General features: G+C 41.4%; 1 protein-coding gene across 3 annotated transcripts in view; it reads right to left on the bottom strand.

Moving 5' to 3' along the window:
- SLC22A15 (solute carrier family 22 member 15) overlaps positions 1–18,805 on the bottom strand; it is an 81,075-nt gene that overhangs the window by 6,365 nt on the left and 55,905 nt on the right. For 2 of the 3 annotated variants that reach the window (XM_055312255.1, XM_055312256.1), the window contains exons 7-10: positions 17,109–17,249; positions 14,828–14,913; positions 2,132–2,252; positions 594–666 (exon numbers count right to left, since the gene is read on the bottom strand). In XM_055312255.1, coding sequence (XP_055168230.1) covers positions 594–666; positions 2,132–2,252; positions 14,828–14,913; positions 17,109–17,249 — 421 coding nt within the window. Of the gene's footprint in view, positions 1–589; positions 667–2,131; positions 2,253–14,827; positions 14,914–17,108; positions 17,250–18,805 lie in introns of all 3 variants that reach the window. The other variant, XM_055312257.1, reaches the window with a different exon arrangement.

Genomic DNA, 18,805 nt, shown 5'->3' with positions numbered 1-18,805 from the left:
ATGGTTATTGTGAAGCTTACATGAGATGTTGTGTGCTGAAGAGCTCAACACAGGGCCCAGCACACAGCAGAAGCTTAATAAACATTCACTAATTGATTAACTTATGAATGGTGACTTCCTAGGAGGGGGCAAGCTGGCTGTTGCTAACTCTCCACAATGAATGTAGATAAGCAACCACTCAGCCTTCAGGGTAAAAGCATCCTGGGTAACACCTCATCTGCCCTGAGGGATATGTAATCTAAAAGATAGAAGGTTTACACTTGGTCAGGCTGATCTTAAGTAGCAGTTGTTCATTACTACTTTCTTTCCTTTTTTTTGTTTTTTTGTTTTTGTTTTTGTTTTTAAAGAATGTATTTATTTATTTGAAAGAGAGCAGAAGCAGCGGGAGAGGCAGAGGGAGAAGCCAACTCCTCACTGAGCAGGGAGCCTGATGTGGGGCCCGATCCTAGGACCCTAGGATATGACCTGAGCCAAAGGCAGATGCTTGACCAATTGAACCACCCAGGTACCCCTATTACCACTTTCTACTCAAAAGCACAAGCATTTCCAAAGCAGAGAATCTAGAAAAACAAAACCAGGAGGTACAAACCAACCAGTGAGGGGATGAAGGGAGCAATAATCCCACCGATTCGGGAGAACATAGAACAAGTTCCAAGTCCAACATTCCTGAAAGGCATAAAAAAGGGGGAAACATTAGTAAAGTTTTAGGAAGGGAATGTAAAGACCCTGTGGGACAAAGGCCTATAGTAATAATAAATCCCAAAGTGGAGGGAACACAGGCTCCTTTAAAGCAGTGCTGCCAACTAGAACATTCTGAAATGCTGGATATGTTCTGTAACTGCACTATCCAATATGGAAGCCACTAGATGCCCACACCTATGAACACTTGAAGTGTGGCTAGTGAGAATGAGGAAGTGGATTTTTAATTTACTTCATTTTAATTAATTTAAATCTAAATAGCCACATGAGGTTAATAATACTAGACACCGTAGTTATTACAGAGGACAGTACAGAAATGACCATGTATTTCTTTGTCAGATGTTCTTGGGGGTTTTTGTGTGTGAGATATCCTATGAACTAATATATTCATGGAGAGCCAGGGGTTTATTATCTGAGATGTCTACCCATTTATTTAGTTTCAACTAATTGACGATTAAAGGGTCAGGCGTATGACTAGGAACTGAGCACATATTCTCAGGAAACCAGGAACATTACCTTCCTGGGGAGTATGGACATGGAAGAGGTGGGAAGAAGTGGGAATGAGAGTGGTTGCAGTTGGGGTGGCCACCCATCACCCTTTCACCCCAGCCCAATTGTTGGTAACACCCCAGTTTGGACAAAATGGTCACCCCCAGTACCACAGCCAGCAGCCAGAGAAAACAGGTCAGAGGAATAATTAGGAAATGACCAGCCAATAACAGACAGCCTAGGAAAAATTGGAGGGAAAGAGATTTTAAATTAATAGGTAGAAAAAATCATTAAGTGTGCATGGATGAGGGAAAACATCTGGAATGATCTTGAAAAAGACAAGGGAGATGTTGAGCTAGGGAATACCTTCTGGGCCAACAGAGCCAGTTCTAAGAAGACTGAGCTATATCCCTGCCCTTCACATTTTGTTTTCAGACTTATAAGGGGAAATTCATATGTTCTTTTTGACACAAGCATGTCCTACACATTAGAAACCACATTTAACAACTAATAGGTACACCTCATCTTCACTTCTTACTGGGTGGAATTACCTTTTTAAAAATGTGTCTTATTTTGAGCTAAAATGTAGGTTCTGTGAGAACAGGGACTCATCCCCTTGCCTGTCATGTACCTGACACAGGATGAGTGACTGAACAAATCCAGTCCACTGAAATCAAAATGGCGTCCGAGCACTCTCTGGGTGATGGATGCATTCAGTGGACAGTACTTCTCTTACGATTTACAGGAGGGAACTCAGGCCAAACTACAGCTATGTTTTCTCTGCCAAGTAGCCCGAGTATCATTTACACAGTTAGTTTCTGGGCTCACACCTGCTTGTTGAATTGCTGTTGGCGCACGCTAACCATGGGCCCGGTGGAATGAGTACTGGGCCTCTGTTGCTGCAAGCACCCACAGCAAGACATGCAGGATGTGGGAGGCGCACCTGATGACGGTAGGGTACAGCTCGGAGGTGTAGATGTATACCACGTTAAAGGCAGCGCTGATCGTCAGCTTCCCGAGCAGAGACAAGGAATGGCTGTTCACCACCGCAAACACACCTGTGTCTGAGGAGCACAAAGGTGACACCCGTGAGGTCCTTCAGAGAGAGAAAAATTTCTTTAAATGGCATAGTTAATTCTGAAGGAGCCAGAGGCATGAATATTGATCTCAAATGGGAGGAGGGGGTATAACGGAAAACACATTCAGAAGGCTTGGTAGGCACTCACAACACACACACATGAATACTTTCCAAGTGTCCTGGCTGTCCCCATGACATCTTCCACAAGGGTGGTCATTATGGATGATGAAAATTGCTTACTCCTCAATGACAAGGCTCTTGGAACACTTCTGCCCTGCAGTAAAGCAAGCTTCATGGGGATCATTAAGTCGCATCCACCATGGGGCGCCTTGCCTCTCTTTCTCAACCTTGTTCAACAACCAGTGAGGTGAAATGGTGGTTAGCATGACAAGCCTTGGCACTGGTACAGAGTAAGTCTGATGGATACAAGAGGCAGAGGCGAGGTCCAGGAAAACAACTCTCTTCAGTTTGCATTTCTTGGTGTTCCATTGGTAGACATGGAATAACCCTGTTAAATTACTACCAGAGGGTATAAATTGTTCACGTTCTTTAAAGAACAAGATTCTAAATGTGCAACTACTTTTAATCTTTCTTCCTGCTCAACTTCTTACTTGAATCTATTGATCACTAATGCTATTTGTTTCCTAATGTGACATCTTTCCATAAAATGCAAAAATACATACTAGGGCTGTTCATTTTCCTATCAAAATACTACTGATTATCCTGTGGTTCTTTCCTTGCTTAACGTTATCCTCCCTGGGGTCTTACAGTGTAATTATTCCCTTTCAAACATATTTAACCTCTCTCTTCAATAACACACTAGCCTTTGCTTTCAAAATAACAATTTTTCCTCCTGAGGAAAAAAAAAATCTCATTGACTCTGTTGTACTTTCCCCTTCACCGGCAGACATCATCAATGAGTGACCAATCCTCCATCTCCCCAATTTCTCTGCCCTGTAGCTCACTACAATCTGGCTTCTGAGAGCATGCTCTCCTCAAAGTCCTTCTCCTGAAGGTCAACAGCGAGGTCCTAATCACCAAAGTAATTTCCTCTCATCCTCCTTGACATTTCTGCCAAATAGAATACACTTGTCCCCTTCCTTGGGGCTGCCTGCATGGCTCATAGAAACCACTCTTCCCTTAAATAACTCAAAAGCAATATTCCTTCCTTCCTTTGACCTCCACTATCTCTAGTCCCTGATCTATTCAACTGCCAAGCTTCAGAAACACTCCTGTAGCTGCTTCCTCTTCCATCTCATCTGCCCCAAATATATTTCAAGATACTTCAGGGGAAGGCTGGTATCTCGTTTGTATCTGTGCCCCCTGCACCATCTCCCATAGTACAATACTCCATGGTGCTTGCCATTTGTTGAACAAATAAGTAGAAGGACTGCAGTAGGGATTAATTTAGTGAAAAAGAATCTGTGTTCATGCTCTCTCAACTTCTAAGGAAGGAATTTAATACCCCATCCTAAAATATGCTTCACCTTCCCGGCTGGACTATGAAATAAATCTTCATCTACATTAAAGATGGTGTCCTCGACACACTGGCCAAGGCACTGCAAAACCCGACCATCTGGGGCTTTCTCCTCTTCTGCCAGGCCATTTGGAAGAAGATGCTAGCTTTTTAAGTACTGAATATATTATTTTAAGCCATAAATGCTTCTGGAAAAAGAACTCTGTCTTCAGCGTTTACTCCAAGATATATGTCTGCGCCTGAGATCTAACAATCACTTCCATTATAACAATTATAAGGGCAATTCGTCAATTATTTTCCAGAAAACTTAAGTGTGTCAGGAAAAGGTATTCGGTAGCTTTGAAGCAAACATGAATATGCCCATTTGCTTTACTGCAAATGATCTCTGGGACTGTTTTCAACCCATATGAAGGCATCTTTCAGAGCTGTATAGCAACACTCTGTAACATCTTTAACAACAGGTTAGGGGATTGCTATCCCAAAAATTGAATTCAAATGGCACACCACAGAAGGCTTTTGTCCAAACACCCACAAGATCCAAAGCTGGAAGAAGTCTTTCATGTAAAGCTCAGGACGCTTCCAGCTGTAACCCATTTGGGGAGCCAGGGTCCAGCCACATATGCACAGAGCACTCACGTCAGCCTAACATCTCATCAGATGCCTGAAAAAACTTCTCTCCTGTGGTCCTAACAATGGAGTCTGCAGTCACCACTTGAACCTGGGGGAGATTACCTTATCCCAAGGTAGCCCATATCAATGTCAGATAGTTCTGTTTATTAGAAAATTATTTTTTATCCTTTCTGGGGCTCCTGCCTGGGGAGTTGTTGGGCTGTTGGTCATCCTGAGTCAATGTTCAGGAGTGCTTTGCAGCCACTGGGCTGGTTCCTTTGATTCCTGACTTTGGTTCTTTATCTGAAAATAAAATCAGATGTTACTGGCTATTACCAGCAAATGTCCAAAGTGACTGTTTGGGTAAAAAAAAAGGTAATTTAAAAAGGAAAACTAAACTCAATTATTGGTGAGGGGAAAAAAGGTAATTCTCAAAACACCCATATCCTTTATAGCACTGAATGTGAGAGGTTTTAAGTTTATTCCAATGATGCAGCTCTAAGGACATTATTTTTAGAACCAGCTATCTGAAAGTTTTCTCAGAGTCCATCTGAGGTTGCCAGAAAAAAAAAATTCTCAGTATGTTATAGTCATATTTCACTGACTTCAAATAGTAAAAATTCAACTTATTTATCTACTTCAGGGGTGCCTGGGTGGCTCTGTTGGTTAAGCACCTGCCTGTGGCTCAGGTCATGATGCCATGGTCCTGGGAGAGAGCACAATGGCCTCCCTGCTCAGCGGGGAGCCTGCTTCTCTCTCTCCTTCTGCTTCTCCTTGCCTCTTCCCCTCCCTACTTATGTTCTCTCTTGCAAACAAATTTTTTAAAAAATTATCTGCTTCATTTCTGGTTGCTCATGCATATGTTAAATATCTTTAAGATAGCAGTATGCTCTTTGCTATGATACACAGGTGGGCAAAAACTCCCCCAAATTATTTGCTTTCCATACTTTTTTTTTTTTAAAGAAAAATAACATATATGCACAAATTTCTGTCACTATAGTTTCACCATTTCTAAAATTTCACATGAATAAAATAATTCAATTTGTAGACTTCTGTGTCTGGCTTCTTTTAGTTAGCATTTAATGTTTTTGATATTTATCCATGTTGTGTGTATCGGTAGGTCAGAGTTCAATTCTTTTGTTGTTGTTCTTGAGCAATATTTCATTGTATGAATATGCCACAATTTGTTTATCCATTCTTCAGCCAATGGGTATTTGGGTTCCTTCCACTTGGGGGCTATTATTAATAAAGCCACTATGAACATTTGCATCAAAGTCTTTGTGTAAATCTGCGTCCCTGATTCACTAGGTAATGGTGAGTTATAACTCGATAATCCTATGAATGGGTTTCTGATTTCTCTCCTTCCGGGGGATAGGTGGAGAATGCTCATTAGGATTTGTAGTTAGAGGTTAACCATGTGAGCCCCTCATTGAGTCCATCCCCTGAGGTGGCACAGGAGGGCTGCACATACCAGTTCCTGTCCCGAATCCGGGTTAGGCCCAGTTTCTCCTGGATCTCGTGGGGTTTCATGGCATCAGGCAGGTCCTGTTTGTTGGCGAAGATGAGGATTATGGCATCCCTCATCTCCCCCTCGTGGGGCTGTCACAGCTCAGGCCTCCTCTCTCCTCTGCTTTCCAAAGCTGGTTCCTGCTTGCTCCACCACGTCCCCAGCTGCTCCCCTCTGTTCCAGAGTGGCCTTTCCAAAGCACTGCTTTAATCCCATTACCTTTCTGCTAAGAACTCAGTTCCAGAATCCCAAGAGGACTTTTCAAGAGCCTTAGCTGCACCCACGGCCCTTCTGAATCTTCAGCCTCACGAACCCCCTCTATAGCCTGTGTGCCTGCCTCCTCCTCGCTGTAGCAGGTCTTTGCCCCCTTGGTCCCCCCCTCACGAGGCCAAGTTCTACCTGCCAAGGCCTAGCAAGACCCCGCTTCCTTCAGGAAGCCCTTGCTGATGCGTTGGTTGGAGATCCCTGGGCCCCACTGCACTGTCTGCCCTTCAGCCCAGGCCCCTCCTAGGACCCCCTGAAGTAGTGTGCCTTTCTCCCTTCACACAGCCACACTCAGCACACACGCACCGAGCACCTGCTGTGGGCACACTCCCGTACAGCCCGGAGTCAGAACAAACCCTGGTCCTCGAGGTGCCCAGGCCACTCCATGCTGCCACGCTCCCCATCCTCTCGCCCCTCCGTGTGTGCAGGCTAAGCATGTTCCATGCTGGGCCAAGCAGAGCTGGAGATACAGGCATGAGTGTCAAGGTCCTTGTCAGAGGGTGCTGACAAGAGGTGGGGGTACACCTCTGTTTCAAACAAGTGTGTGCTGAAAGTTACTGATGCTCCAACAGGAAAAAAAAAAAGTGAGTGCAAGTGTAAGTGTATGTTTCCCTTTTAAATAAGCTACTAATGTTTTTCAAAGTGTCCATTTTACATTTCTGTCAGCCTGGTTCTTCCTCATCATTGCCAATGACGGTAATTTTAATTTTATTTTTAGCCATTCTAACAGGTGCATACTGGTATATATCTCATTGTGGTTTTGATTTCCATTTCCCTAATGTCAAATGATTGGACATCTTTTCCCATGCTTATTGACCATTTTCTTGTCCCTTTGGAGCAGCGTCCGTTCAAATCTTCTGCCCAATTTTTTTCTTATTATTAAGCTGCAAGAGTCCAATTCTATATTCTGGGTATAAGTCCTTATCAGGTATATGCTTTGTAATTATTTTTCTCAGTCTGTGCCTTGTTCTTCATTTCTTTATGTCTTTCAAAAAACAAAAGTTTTTCATTTTGAAGTCTAACTAATAAATTTTTTTTTCGTTTTCTGTCTCATTTAAGAAATCTTTGCCGAAATCGCAGTAAGGTTTTTCTTCTACATTCTCTTATAGAGCTTGTATAGTTTTAGCCTTTACGTTTGAGTCTCCCATCCATTTTGAGTTAATTACTGTATATGATGTGACAAGCAAATTGATATAAAATTGTTTGCACATGGACATCCAATTATCCCAGCACCAATTGGTGAAAAGATTATCTTTTCCTCATTTAACTGACTTGTCATCTTTGCTAAAAATCAATTGACTGTGTGCAATTTTATGTATGTTACAATTGGATAAAACATTTTTAATAAGTGATCAAAATCTCAGGCCAAAAAATAAAATAAATCAAAAAATAAAAATAAAATAAAATAAATACCAAAGCAAACCAAACAAAAAAATCCAACTGACCGTATGCATGAGTTTATTTCATACTAAATTCTATTATCTATACAGCCATTCCTATCTGCAATATAATATACTGATTAACTTTGTAGTAAGTTTTAAAATCAGGTAGGATTAATCCTCCAACTTTCTTTTTCTTGATAAAAGTTATATTGGTTATTCTAGATCCTTTACATGCCCATAAAAAAATTTGTTATTAACTTGTCAATCTTTTTCTCCACAGAAATTCTGTTGGAAATTGTATTGAGATTGACTGTGCTGAAGATAGACTGATTCGGGGAGAGCTGATGCCTTAAACAAGATCTTCTGACCCTGAGCATGGTAATTTCTCTATGTAATAATAATACTTATTATTAATTAATTATTAATCACCACCAATTCATTTATTTAGTATCTTCTTTGACTTTCTCTCATCAATGTTTTGTATTTCATAGTTCTCTACAGGTCTCAAATATATTTTGTAAAATGTACCCCTAAATATATTTCATTTTTATTTATTATAAATGGTATTTTCTTTCAGTTTTGTTTGTTGCTAATATATAGAAATAAAAGTGTTCATATGTATTAATTTTAGTAGATTTTTTTTGTATATTCCCTAGGATTTTCTATGGGGACAACCATGTAGTCTTGTGAATAAAAACAGTTTTACTTCTTCATTCCAACCTGGATCCCTTTAATTTCTTTCTATTGCCTTGTCATATTCACCAGTAATTTCAGTACAATGTCCACAGAAGTGGTAAGAATGGACATCCTTGCCTTTGTCCTGATCTTAGGGAGCAAGTATTTACTTTTTCACCATCAAATGTGATGTTAGCTGTAGGCTTTCCCTTGATGCCCTTTATCAATTACTTCAGTTTCTTATGGTTTTTATAATGAATGGATATTGAATTCTGACGAGTGCTTTTTCTACTTGTATGGACAGGATCATATGATTTTTTTTCTTTTGGCTTTTTAAAATGGTGATTAACACCAATTAGCCTTTGAATGTCAAACTAACCCTGCATTGGTAGCATATACCCTGCTTGGTCATGACATACTACCCTTTATTGTGCACTGTTGAATTCAATTTGTTAATATTTAGTTCAGGATTTTTGCATCTATACTGATCTACAGTTTTCTTGTAAAGTCTTTGTTTGGTTTTAGCATCACGATAATTGCTGACCTCACAAATTAAGTTGGAAGAGTACTCCTTCCTTTTCTATTTTCTGGGAGAATATATAGAATTGGTGTTATTTCTTCCTTTAAGTGTTTCACAGGATTCACTGGTGAAGCCATCTGGGCTTGGAATTCTCTTGTAGGAATGTTTTTACCTACAAATTAAATTTCTTGAATAGAAAAAAAAAATTTCTTGACTAGATAGAGGGCTATTTAGGCTAATTGTGTTTTTGAGTATACATTGGTAGCTTGTATCTTTCAAGGAATTGATCCATTTTTGCCCAATTTGAATTACTGGCATAAAAATGTTCACAATATTCCCTTATAAATGGAGACAGATACTATAGGTTCCCCTCTTTCATTCCCGATATTGGCAATGTGCATCTTCTCTCTTTTTCCTCTATTCATGTGGCTAGAGGTTTACAGATTTTATGGATTTCAACAACCAACTTTTGGTTTCATTGATTTTCTTCCCCCTAGTGTTTTCCTGTTTTTACTTCATTGATTTTTGCTTATTATTTGCTTCCTCGTCCTTGTTTTGTGTTTAATTTGTCATTTTTTTAAGTTTGTCTTCTATTTTTTTTAAAGAAGCTTAAATCATTAATTTGAAGACAACTTTATTCAGACATTTTCAATTAAATTTTTCTCTAAGCACCGCTTTACTGCATCCCACAAACTTCCATATGTTAAACTTTAATTATTGTTCAATTAAAATTTTCTAATTTCCTTTGTGATTTCCTTTCTTCTTTGACTTGTGGGTTTTTAGATGAGTGGTTTTTTAAATCCAGATATATGAGGATTTCCCTGATACCTTTCAGTTACTGATGGCTAGCTTAATTCCATTCTCATCAAATAACTATTTTTGGAATATTTCAATTCTCTTCAATTTATTGAAACTTGTTTTATGGCCCAAACACTTGGTAAATGTTCCATGTGTCCTTCAGATGGAATGCACATTCTGCTGTGTTAGGGCAGAGGGTTTGACAAATGGCAGTTAGGTCAAGTTCAAGTCTTCATATCTGTAGTTTTGCTGTCTGATTTTTCTATCAATAGTTGAAGGGTACTGAAATATTGAACTGTAATTTCGGATTTGTCTATTTTTTCAATTCTATCCAATTTTGCTTCATGTATTTTGTAGACGCCTGCACAGTCAGGACTGTTTACATCTCCTTGATGAACAAACTTTCTTGTTATGTGTTTACAGCTTTCATCAAATGTCAAAAATATCTGACCATCTTTTCTACAAGTAATTTTTTCTTGACTATCTCCTTCTTTGACTCCAATTACAAATATGTTAGGCTTGGTATTGTCCTACAACTCATTGATGCTTTTTTGGTTAACTTTTCATCCAATTATATTTTCCTGCTTCATTTTGCATACTTTCTTTTGTTCTGTCTTTTCACTGATCTTTTCTTCTCTAGGTAATCTCATTCACTGCATTTTTTTTTCATATAATGTATGCTTCATCTCTAGATGTCACACGATGTCTTTTTTATATCCTCTACTTTTCCGTTCAGGATGATCATACTTTCTTCTATCTTCTTAAAAATGTGGAGCATATTGATAATAGCTGTTTTAAAGTTCTTGTCTCCTCATTTGATCTGGCTCATTTCTGGCTTTGTTTCTATTGATATTTCTCCTGGTTGCTGGTGGTATTTTCCTGCCTGGTAATGTTGGTTGGATGCCATACAACGTGGATGTTATATTGTTAGGCGCTGGATATTGCTGTATTCCTTTAAATACTGTTGCTCTTTGTTCTGGGATGCAGTTAAGTTATTTGGAATCACTTCATCCTTCTCAGACTTTTAAAGTACTTTGAGGGCAAGCATAGAACAGCCTTTAGTGTAGGGCTATGTTGACCCCGGAGGTCTCTACCTAGCACAGCATATCTGGCTGAAAAGAAACTAGGCATGGCCTTGGGTTCCAAGAACTGCTCTGAATGCTGCTTCCTGGTGGTCCTCTGTGACCTCAGTAGCTTCCTCAAACTCATACAGAGATCAGTAAGCAGCCAAAGACTCGGAGGCTCCTTCTGCAGATATCTGGAGTTCTTCCTCTGTGTATCTTATTCCTTTTCAGTATTTTTTCCAGCCAATTCTTGAAATCTTGGCCTCCTCAAGTTTTAATACTGTCTTTTCAATATAGTAAAGCACTGAGATTTGCTGGGCTCCCAGTCTTTGTACAGTGGCTCAGAGATGCTAGGCTATGTAACTCTTAGGGAGCACTTTATTTCCTTCCTATCAGGGATCACTGTCTGTCCTGTGTAGCCTCTTGTCCAGTGTCTGACAGTGCTTCTTATAGTTTGTCTGGGTTTACAGTTGTCTAACACAGGAGGAAAGCTGGTCTCCATTAAGATTGTGGTCTGAAGTTAAAGTCCCCATAGCATTTTGTTGTCAATTCTCACATGGTACCTTCTGACTTTTATTGTTGTTGTTGTTGTTCTCTAATCACTCATTTTCCCTAACAGACTGTAAGCCTCTTGAGTCAAGGGTTTAGGTCTTGTTTATGAATAGCATCCTGTATATAGCAAGCACTAGAGAAGTCAAGTGAATAAAAAATGGACAGAGGTTGATAAAAGAAATGAGATATAAAGGAGCTCAGAGTAGAGTCTGAGGGCACTCTTTCATCTGTGAAACTCGTTTATCTGGTTGTGTGCTATGACTCCCTATTACTTGGTCTCTGGCAGGACCACAACTGCCAGGACCTTGCCAACAAGAGCTCAGGGTCACTCTGACAATCTAGGTTCTTGAACCCTGGCCAATTCCCATCAGACCTGCCTACTGAAGAGTTAAGAACCAGCTCTAATTAGTCGGTATTAATTCTCTAAGACAAGAGCTTCACCATGTGCAATGAATACTCTAGTTATAAAACTCTAAGTGGGCAAAACAGCATTCCCCCAAACAGCACTGATTTTAGAGTCAGAAAGACCTGAAATCTGAATCCTGGGTGTGCTGCTTACTTGCTATGCAAACTCAGACAAGTTACTTGACCCAACTAAACTTTAGTTGCTGTATGAAATGGGGATATTACATATTATCTTCTATATATGAAGAGAACCCAGTATATAGTTAACCTTTATAAATGACAGTACTGTAGGTTTAATTAGGGTCTTTTGAGCAAGGACAGAAATCAGGTAAAATGAATGATGAGAAATCTGTAGAAAAATATTAGTGGCCACCTGGTAAACTGTCCCCAGGGAGAACATTTACTTGGAGGCCAACCAATGTGCAAATATGCACTGGGCAGGCTACTTTGCCTAATAACTATAAACCACAAGTTAAGGAATGCCAAATCATCTGTTTTCTAGTTTACTGGCTGTTTCTTCTAGGGGTGTATCTGTCTATATGTCTGTCTGCGCCTCAGACACAGAGAACCACAATCATACACAGGTACCAAAACAAAAGTCGGCCAGCACTGGGACATCTACATTGTCAGAAAGGAGACAGTGAATGTGTTTAGTGGGAAAAAGTAAGGGAAAATGGACACAAAAAGCAGTGAGAAGATGTGTGGTCTCCAAGCTCACACAAGATGCTAACAGAGGTTTTCAAACTATTAGATCTCTCTCTTAATATATATTTATCAGAACTTTTATAAGAAGTAGCTTAAGGTTCAGAACTTTGAAAAAACAGATTTAAAACTGAGCCGTCGAAACGCTCTAAGGAGTAAGTGTGAAAGGTTCAAAGAAAGTTTAAAGAACAAATTGTTTCAGCTCAATGAAGAAAAGAAAAGATTCAGGAATACTTAAGAACACTCCCAGCAAATATAGAAAGGATTATGCAAGAAAAGGGACCGGCCATCTGTTCTCCATCTCTGGTGGTGAATTAAAAGGAAAGGAAATGGGCTCAGTTGTGGTGGAAGAGGCCCGTTCTAATGGCTATTAAAAATAGAATTTTCTAAGGGACACAGTGAGGTTTCTTTTCCTAGAAATCTTCAAAAATTGACCGGATGTCTACTTTTCTAGGTATAACAGAGGTACCAAGTTGCTGAGACATGCTCCTGGAGTACGAAAGATATCCTGCTAGCTGTTCCTTATTCCCTGTCACCCAGGGGCACAGCCAAACTAAGGGCTTGAGCTTCTCTCTCTTAAAACCGACTTGAAGTGAGCAGAGAGTGAGGACGGGTCTGGATGGAGACCACACATCTCACATCTCCTTTCACTTTGGGCTTTTGTAGAAAGGGCCATGTGCACAGTGTTGGGTTGGGGGGTCATTTCCCTGAAGTGCACAGCTATGTGGCAGGAAGAAAGACATTAACTGGGCAGGCTGGCAGAGGTGTGACAGGTTACAGGGGTGCTTATGGCAACAAGGAAAAATGTTTCTTTACAGGCAACAAAGAGAACACAGGACTATTACAGATAGAAAGCAACTGGAACACCTGGGTGGCTCAGTGGTTGAGTGTCTGCCTTCCGCTCAGGGTATGATCCCAAAATCCCAGGATCGAGTCCCACATCGGGCTCCCTGCATGGAGCCTGCTCATCCCTCTGCCTCTCTTGCTGCCTCTGTGTCTCTCATAGAAAGAAAGAAAAGAAAAGAAAAGAAAGAAAAAAGAAAAGAAAAGAAAAAAGAGAAAAAAGAAAAGAAAAGAAAAGAAACAAATTTCCAAGTTGCCTAGGAAAAACAAAATCTGAATCTCAACCTATGACTCTAAGCCTGCTACAGCCTATTCCAGACAAACAGAACTGGGTGCTTGGTTCTATAAACCCACAGCAAGGTGAGAGCTGAGGACTCTCCCTTTTCTGGCACTAGCAGAGGTGACGATTTCCTTGGAGAATAAGAACTAGGCAAACTTACTGAATTTTCTAGTTTCTGTGATTCCATGAAAATCACTATAAGGTTGTTCTAAATATGAGTCACATCCACAGTAGGGAGCAAACTGTCCCCTGGACTCAAGGCATAGAACTTGAGATGGCAACCAGCAGCACAGCAAGTGTTCTGGAGGGTTACAGAACTAGAATATGTGGCCTTGGGGGTCTTCAGTGAGACACTGCTACAACTGAATCTCAAGGAGAAGCAATGATCAAAGGAGTGTTTCATATGTGATATGTTGTGTCAGGAAGTAAATTCTTGTGTTTCTAGCAGCTGTCAAACTTTATATAAACTTCCTCACAATGATTTGCACTGAAGTAAAAGCTCCAGGATGGAGGCCTATTAAGATCCCAAAGCCCCCAAAGGAGGGATTTTGTTGTACCATATGCCCCAGCTGCAGTGTGTTATAATCCACTCTTTATTGCCAGAAATCAGTCTTTGACACAATAGCCTTCCTTAGGTGTGCTAGAGCAAAAAAAAAAAAAAAAAGATTGAGAACCATCACTGTCTACATAATGTCTATAGAGGGGCAGAAATCAAGTTAGAGGAGGATGCACAGCAAAGTTACAAATATATAAAAAACACCAGATTTCCTAAAGATGTTTTGTTCATACTTTATATAATACTGAGAAAATGTCAGTTGTCACCAACAGTGAATATCACTTTTTTTTTTTTTTTAGATTTTACTTATTTATTCATGAGAGACACAGAGAGAGGCAGAGACATAGGCAGAGAGGCAAGCCCCCCAGGGGAGCCTGATACGGGACTTGACCTGGAACTCCAGGATCATGCCCTGAGCCGAAGGCAGATGCTCAACCACTGAGCCACCCAGGAGTCCCTATCACTCTTATTATACTGTTACCATCAGGGTGCCCTGGGAATATGGATGGATATGCCGAGGGTGCCAAGGCTGCCTTTGAGAATCAGCAGCTCTGACCTCTAATCTGTGATTGGCTGGGATGGGGAGTGCTATTTGTAGCCCTGGATGGAGTTTCTCTCTCTGCAGAGCTAAATGGTCCTCCCCATCATCAAATAAACAACTCTAACATCACCGGTACCGCAGCCCAGACACCCCAGATGGTAGCTTAATCGCCTGAAAGAATTAATAGTGCACCTCTAAGCACATTATTCACCCAGAGAATAGTTTAGGCAATGGGAAGAATCTGGCCCATTATACCCCACACAATCACTAAATAATATGCAATCACAGAAATGAAGCATGGCATATGGTAATCTCTCTACTATATTGAGATTCATTGTAATAAAAGTGCTGTTCAAAACCATTCTGTAGAATTCTGAAAGGCATACCTTTCTTTTCTGGAAGAAACATTACAATAAGACAAGCCAGTCCTCCTAGGCACAGAAATGCTGCTAATGTGCGCTTCCGACCAAACCTGAACAATAGAAAGAAATGACACATTTCTCTGGAGGATCTTATAACTTCATCTGCTTCATCTCCTGAACCTTCTTTCTGAAATGTCCCTGGTTTCATTATATATGTTCATCGTTGCTTAAGGAATGGGTGGCAAATGTGACTGACCAGGACATAAAATACATAACCATCACAAAAGAAAGGAAAACCAGCTGGATGGCAGAATGGAATGGCGTGTGCAGGAAAAGAACAGAGAATCATTCTATCTCTGTGAGGTTCACTGTGTTCCAGGCAGTGCTGAATGCTTTCCACTGGGTATCTTACTTAATCCTCACTATGAACCTGTATGGCATGTGCTCTGCTCTACATCTCCCAGAGGATGCAAATGAACCATGGAGAGCGGAATCTTCCAGCTTACTTCCTCTCCTCATTACATCAATCTTTTAGCAGTTCATTTTTTGAATTTTAGTTAAAAATCAATGAATTAACATACGGTGTATGAGTAGTTTCAGAGGCAGAGCTCAGTGTTCATCACTTGTATTCAACACCCAGTGCTCATTACATCAAGTAATGAGCCCCCTTAATGCCCATCATGCAGTTACCCCAACCCCCGACCCATCTCCCCTCCAGCAACCCTCAGTTTGTTTCTATAGTTAAAAGCCTCTTATGGTTTGCCTTCCTGTTTCCCTCTTATTTTTTCCTTCCCTTCCCCTGTGTTCCTTAAACTTCCCATATGAGTGAAATCATAGGGTATTTGTCTTTCTCTGATACTTCATTCAGCACAATACCCTCTAGTTCCATCCACGTCACTGCAAATTTTAAAGACTGTAAAACAAAGTTCTCTCTCTTAAAAATACAAACTGAAAGACATTTCTTGCTAGTATGTCAGAATTAAGTGATGTGTGTTGCACACTTTATTAAGGGAAATAATTTTCAAAGAAGAGCTGGAGGCTTGGGGGAAAGGGACTGGCATTAACAAGCCTCCCCTCCCTAAGGGCCTATGACGTGGTAGGTCCCTTGGAGAAACTCTGGTAGTGCTTGTGACCTCTGTAACAACTCTGCCAGGGAATTTTATAAGTCCTAGTTTAAGGATAAGTACATGGAAGCTAACTTGTCAAAGCCATCCCCTGGCACAGCCATAAAACTACAGCTGGGAAACGGGACAGCATGTGAGTCTCCAGTTCATGGCACCTCATTTAACATCAGTACTGAACGCCTTTCAACGGACGGGCACCATGCTAGGCAGGCAGTGGGGCTACAAAGCCATACAGGCTATTCCCTGGGATGGCATCCTTCTAAAACCTTATGTGGTCATCAGAGGCATGCACAGAAGCTGCAACAACACAAATGAGGGATGTCTGGCACCCCAGAGGTGATGCAGACAGATTTCTGAATATGCAGCCGGACTTGGCTCTTGGACTGCGATGACAGCAAGTTCAGTCACTAATAGAGGGGTCAGCGGAGATGACCGGGACGGCTCCCAGAGAAAAGCCTTCAGCTGAACAGAATCCCAACCTGCCCTTCTAAACGCACTGAGCCCGCTATCCACGACAATAGCACCGTGCATCACGCAAAAGGAATGCTGTTTGGGTTAAAATGAGGATTTCTGGAAAATAAGAAATGGCACAATCCAGCTGGTTCACCCTGAGTGGGATACTCAGTTGCCCTGGTCAGGGGCTCAGTAACAGAAGCGACCTAAGGAAACTGAGAAAGGTGCTCTATAAAAGAGCTTTTAAAAAGCATTGCTAAACTGCCTGCTGACAAGTAGCAAAAGCAGGATGCATTCCTCCCCTCAACAAAGTCGAGTGGGCCTTAAGAGGTTAAGAAAAGTCTTGTCAGGTCCTCCAGTTCTATGCCTTGTGTAAGGACTTCTAGATGATAGGGGCTGGGTCCATGGAGTTCTGTCTCCAGAGAGTCAATAACCTTATCTGTTGGGGCTCTCAGATTACACACAGACTATGCAAAACCTTCCAGTGGTAGTGTATTTCCATATTGGATTGATATCCTGCAGAAAAACTCATAAACACAAAACCCAAGAAATACCACACTAAAAAATGAATTCCAACTGCATTTGGTCTGAAAAGCATTCTAATCACCACGGAGCACTTAGCAGATACTGCCTATGGACAAAGACAACAGAACTTAAGTACTTATGGATTTAAGGGCATGTATATGTGTGTACCCTACGTGCTGTATTTCATATTCATCTATACTCACCATTTTTGATTAATCAAGTAGATGCAGATAGGGTAAGAGGGAATCTCTATGAGGCCGGACAAGGCCAGGTTGGCATAAATATTTCCGCCTAGATCGCCTGCACTGAGAGTGAGGCCATAGTACACCAAGCTGCACACAAACCTGCAGTTGGGGATAAGAGACAAGAAAGCCAACAGAAAAAGCATATGAGAATCTGCCAGAGAAGATTCAATCACTAGCTCAGTATAATGTCATCTGTCTAAAGCAATAAGCTTGACGTTCCCAGTGACCTTCCTATCTCAATGTACATTTATACTAGGAAAAAAAATACAAATGAAAGGGGCCGTTGAGCTACAGTTAGATGCTTTCAGCCGGCTCCCAAAAGGGCAAAGACATTGTCTGTCCTTTCATCAGGCATATCTGCATTTAATAGAAGACAATGACTATTCTCGCTTTATTTAATCCGGCAGTTTATGGAACACTTGCCACAGGCGACTGCTGTGATATTGTCAAAATGACTCTAGAAAAGAGCTCCCAAGGGGAAAGCCAACAGAGGATGGTGTTGAGAACGAGTGCTGAGAAGCGACTGGATGGCCAGTGGGTCACCTGCAGGCCAGAAATGACTGGCCCTCCAACCCTTGACCAGGTTCTCAACTCGCCCAGCATTTGCCAGGTGTCTATGCTGCCAACATCCAGATGGGAAAGAGAAGACCAGGAGCCCAGCAGGGGCTGGATCCTCCAGGAGGAGCAGCTGAGGAAGGACCCTTTGAGAAGCCGTCAGTCTATTTCTGCATGCTCTTGCTGCAACACTTGGGGAGAGCCTGCTAGGCAGCAGGCACTGTGCCAGGTACTGATCCTACCTCCCATGGGCCAGGAACTGAGGAGCCCGGGAGCTCATAAGCCCAACAAAGTGCCATCCTGAAGCTCCAAGCTGGGGCTTTCTCAGACAGAGAAACAAACAAACGTCTGTGCCTAGGAAATGGAATTATTGAAAATAAAATGAAACAGAACAGAATGAACAAAAGCAAAACCCTAAAACTAGGCTTTACTAGTCTATGAACACATTTAGTAAACCATACATTTCTACAAAATGTACTGCAGGCTTTGGAAATCCGTCAGTTTTTATGTTTTTGCAATTCAGCTTGACAGGTGTTTATTACAGGGAAGTTCCTGTTTGGTTCCCTTAGGTTTCCTTAGAAAACATCCAATGAGCTATGGCTATAAGGAGATTAAGCAGAAGACGGAAAGCTTTCTTTCCATATCTGCCAAAACAGCAAAGTGGGTCATGTGTCCAGGGCTATTAAGAAGGGGCTGCAGGAACAGGAGAGAGACAGAAGGAGGCGAAAGGGCCGGAGATGGACTGCTTAATGGGTCATCCCTCCCTGGCAAATGAGCCAGTGGCAGCAGCTACTTCCTGCTACAGCTCACTGGGTGGAGCTGTCACTCGTGTACTAAGGATGATGAGCAGTGTCGGAGCCAGGCCATCATGTGTGAGGATGCAAGGTGACACTGGGCTGTCTGTGTTCCCTGTCCCTAGCAGCTTGTCTGCAAGCAGTAAGGTAAACAAATTTAAACCCATGCAGCTTTCTAAACTATTTTAAAAATCCTTTCTACCTGCAGTAAACACCGTCTTCTGCCATGTGTTGTGTGTATCAGTGTGTGACTACTCTGCACTGAACACAGAAATCCTGGGGCTCCTAGGTAGCTCAGTTGGTTAA

The sequence above is a fragment of the Nyctereutes procyonoides genome, unplaced genomic scaffold (genome assembly GCF_905146905.1).
Source record: "Nyctereutes procyonoides isolate TBG_1078 unplaced genomic scaffold, NYPRO_anot_genome, whole genome shotgun sequence".
Lineage (NCBI taxonomy): Eukaryota > Metazoa > Chordata > Mammalia > Carnivora > Canidae > Nyctereutes > Nyctereutes procyonoides.
This window is presented reverse-complemented; position numbering and strand designations above follow the sequence as displayed.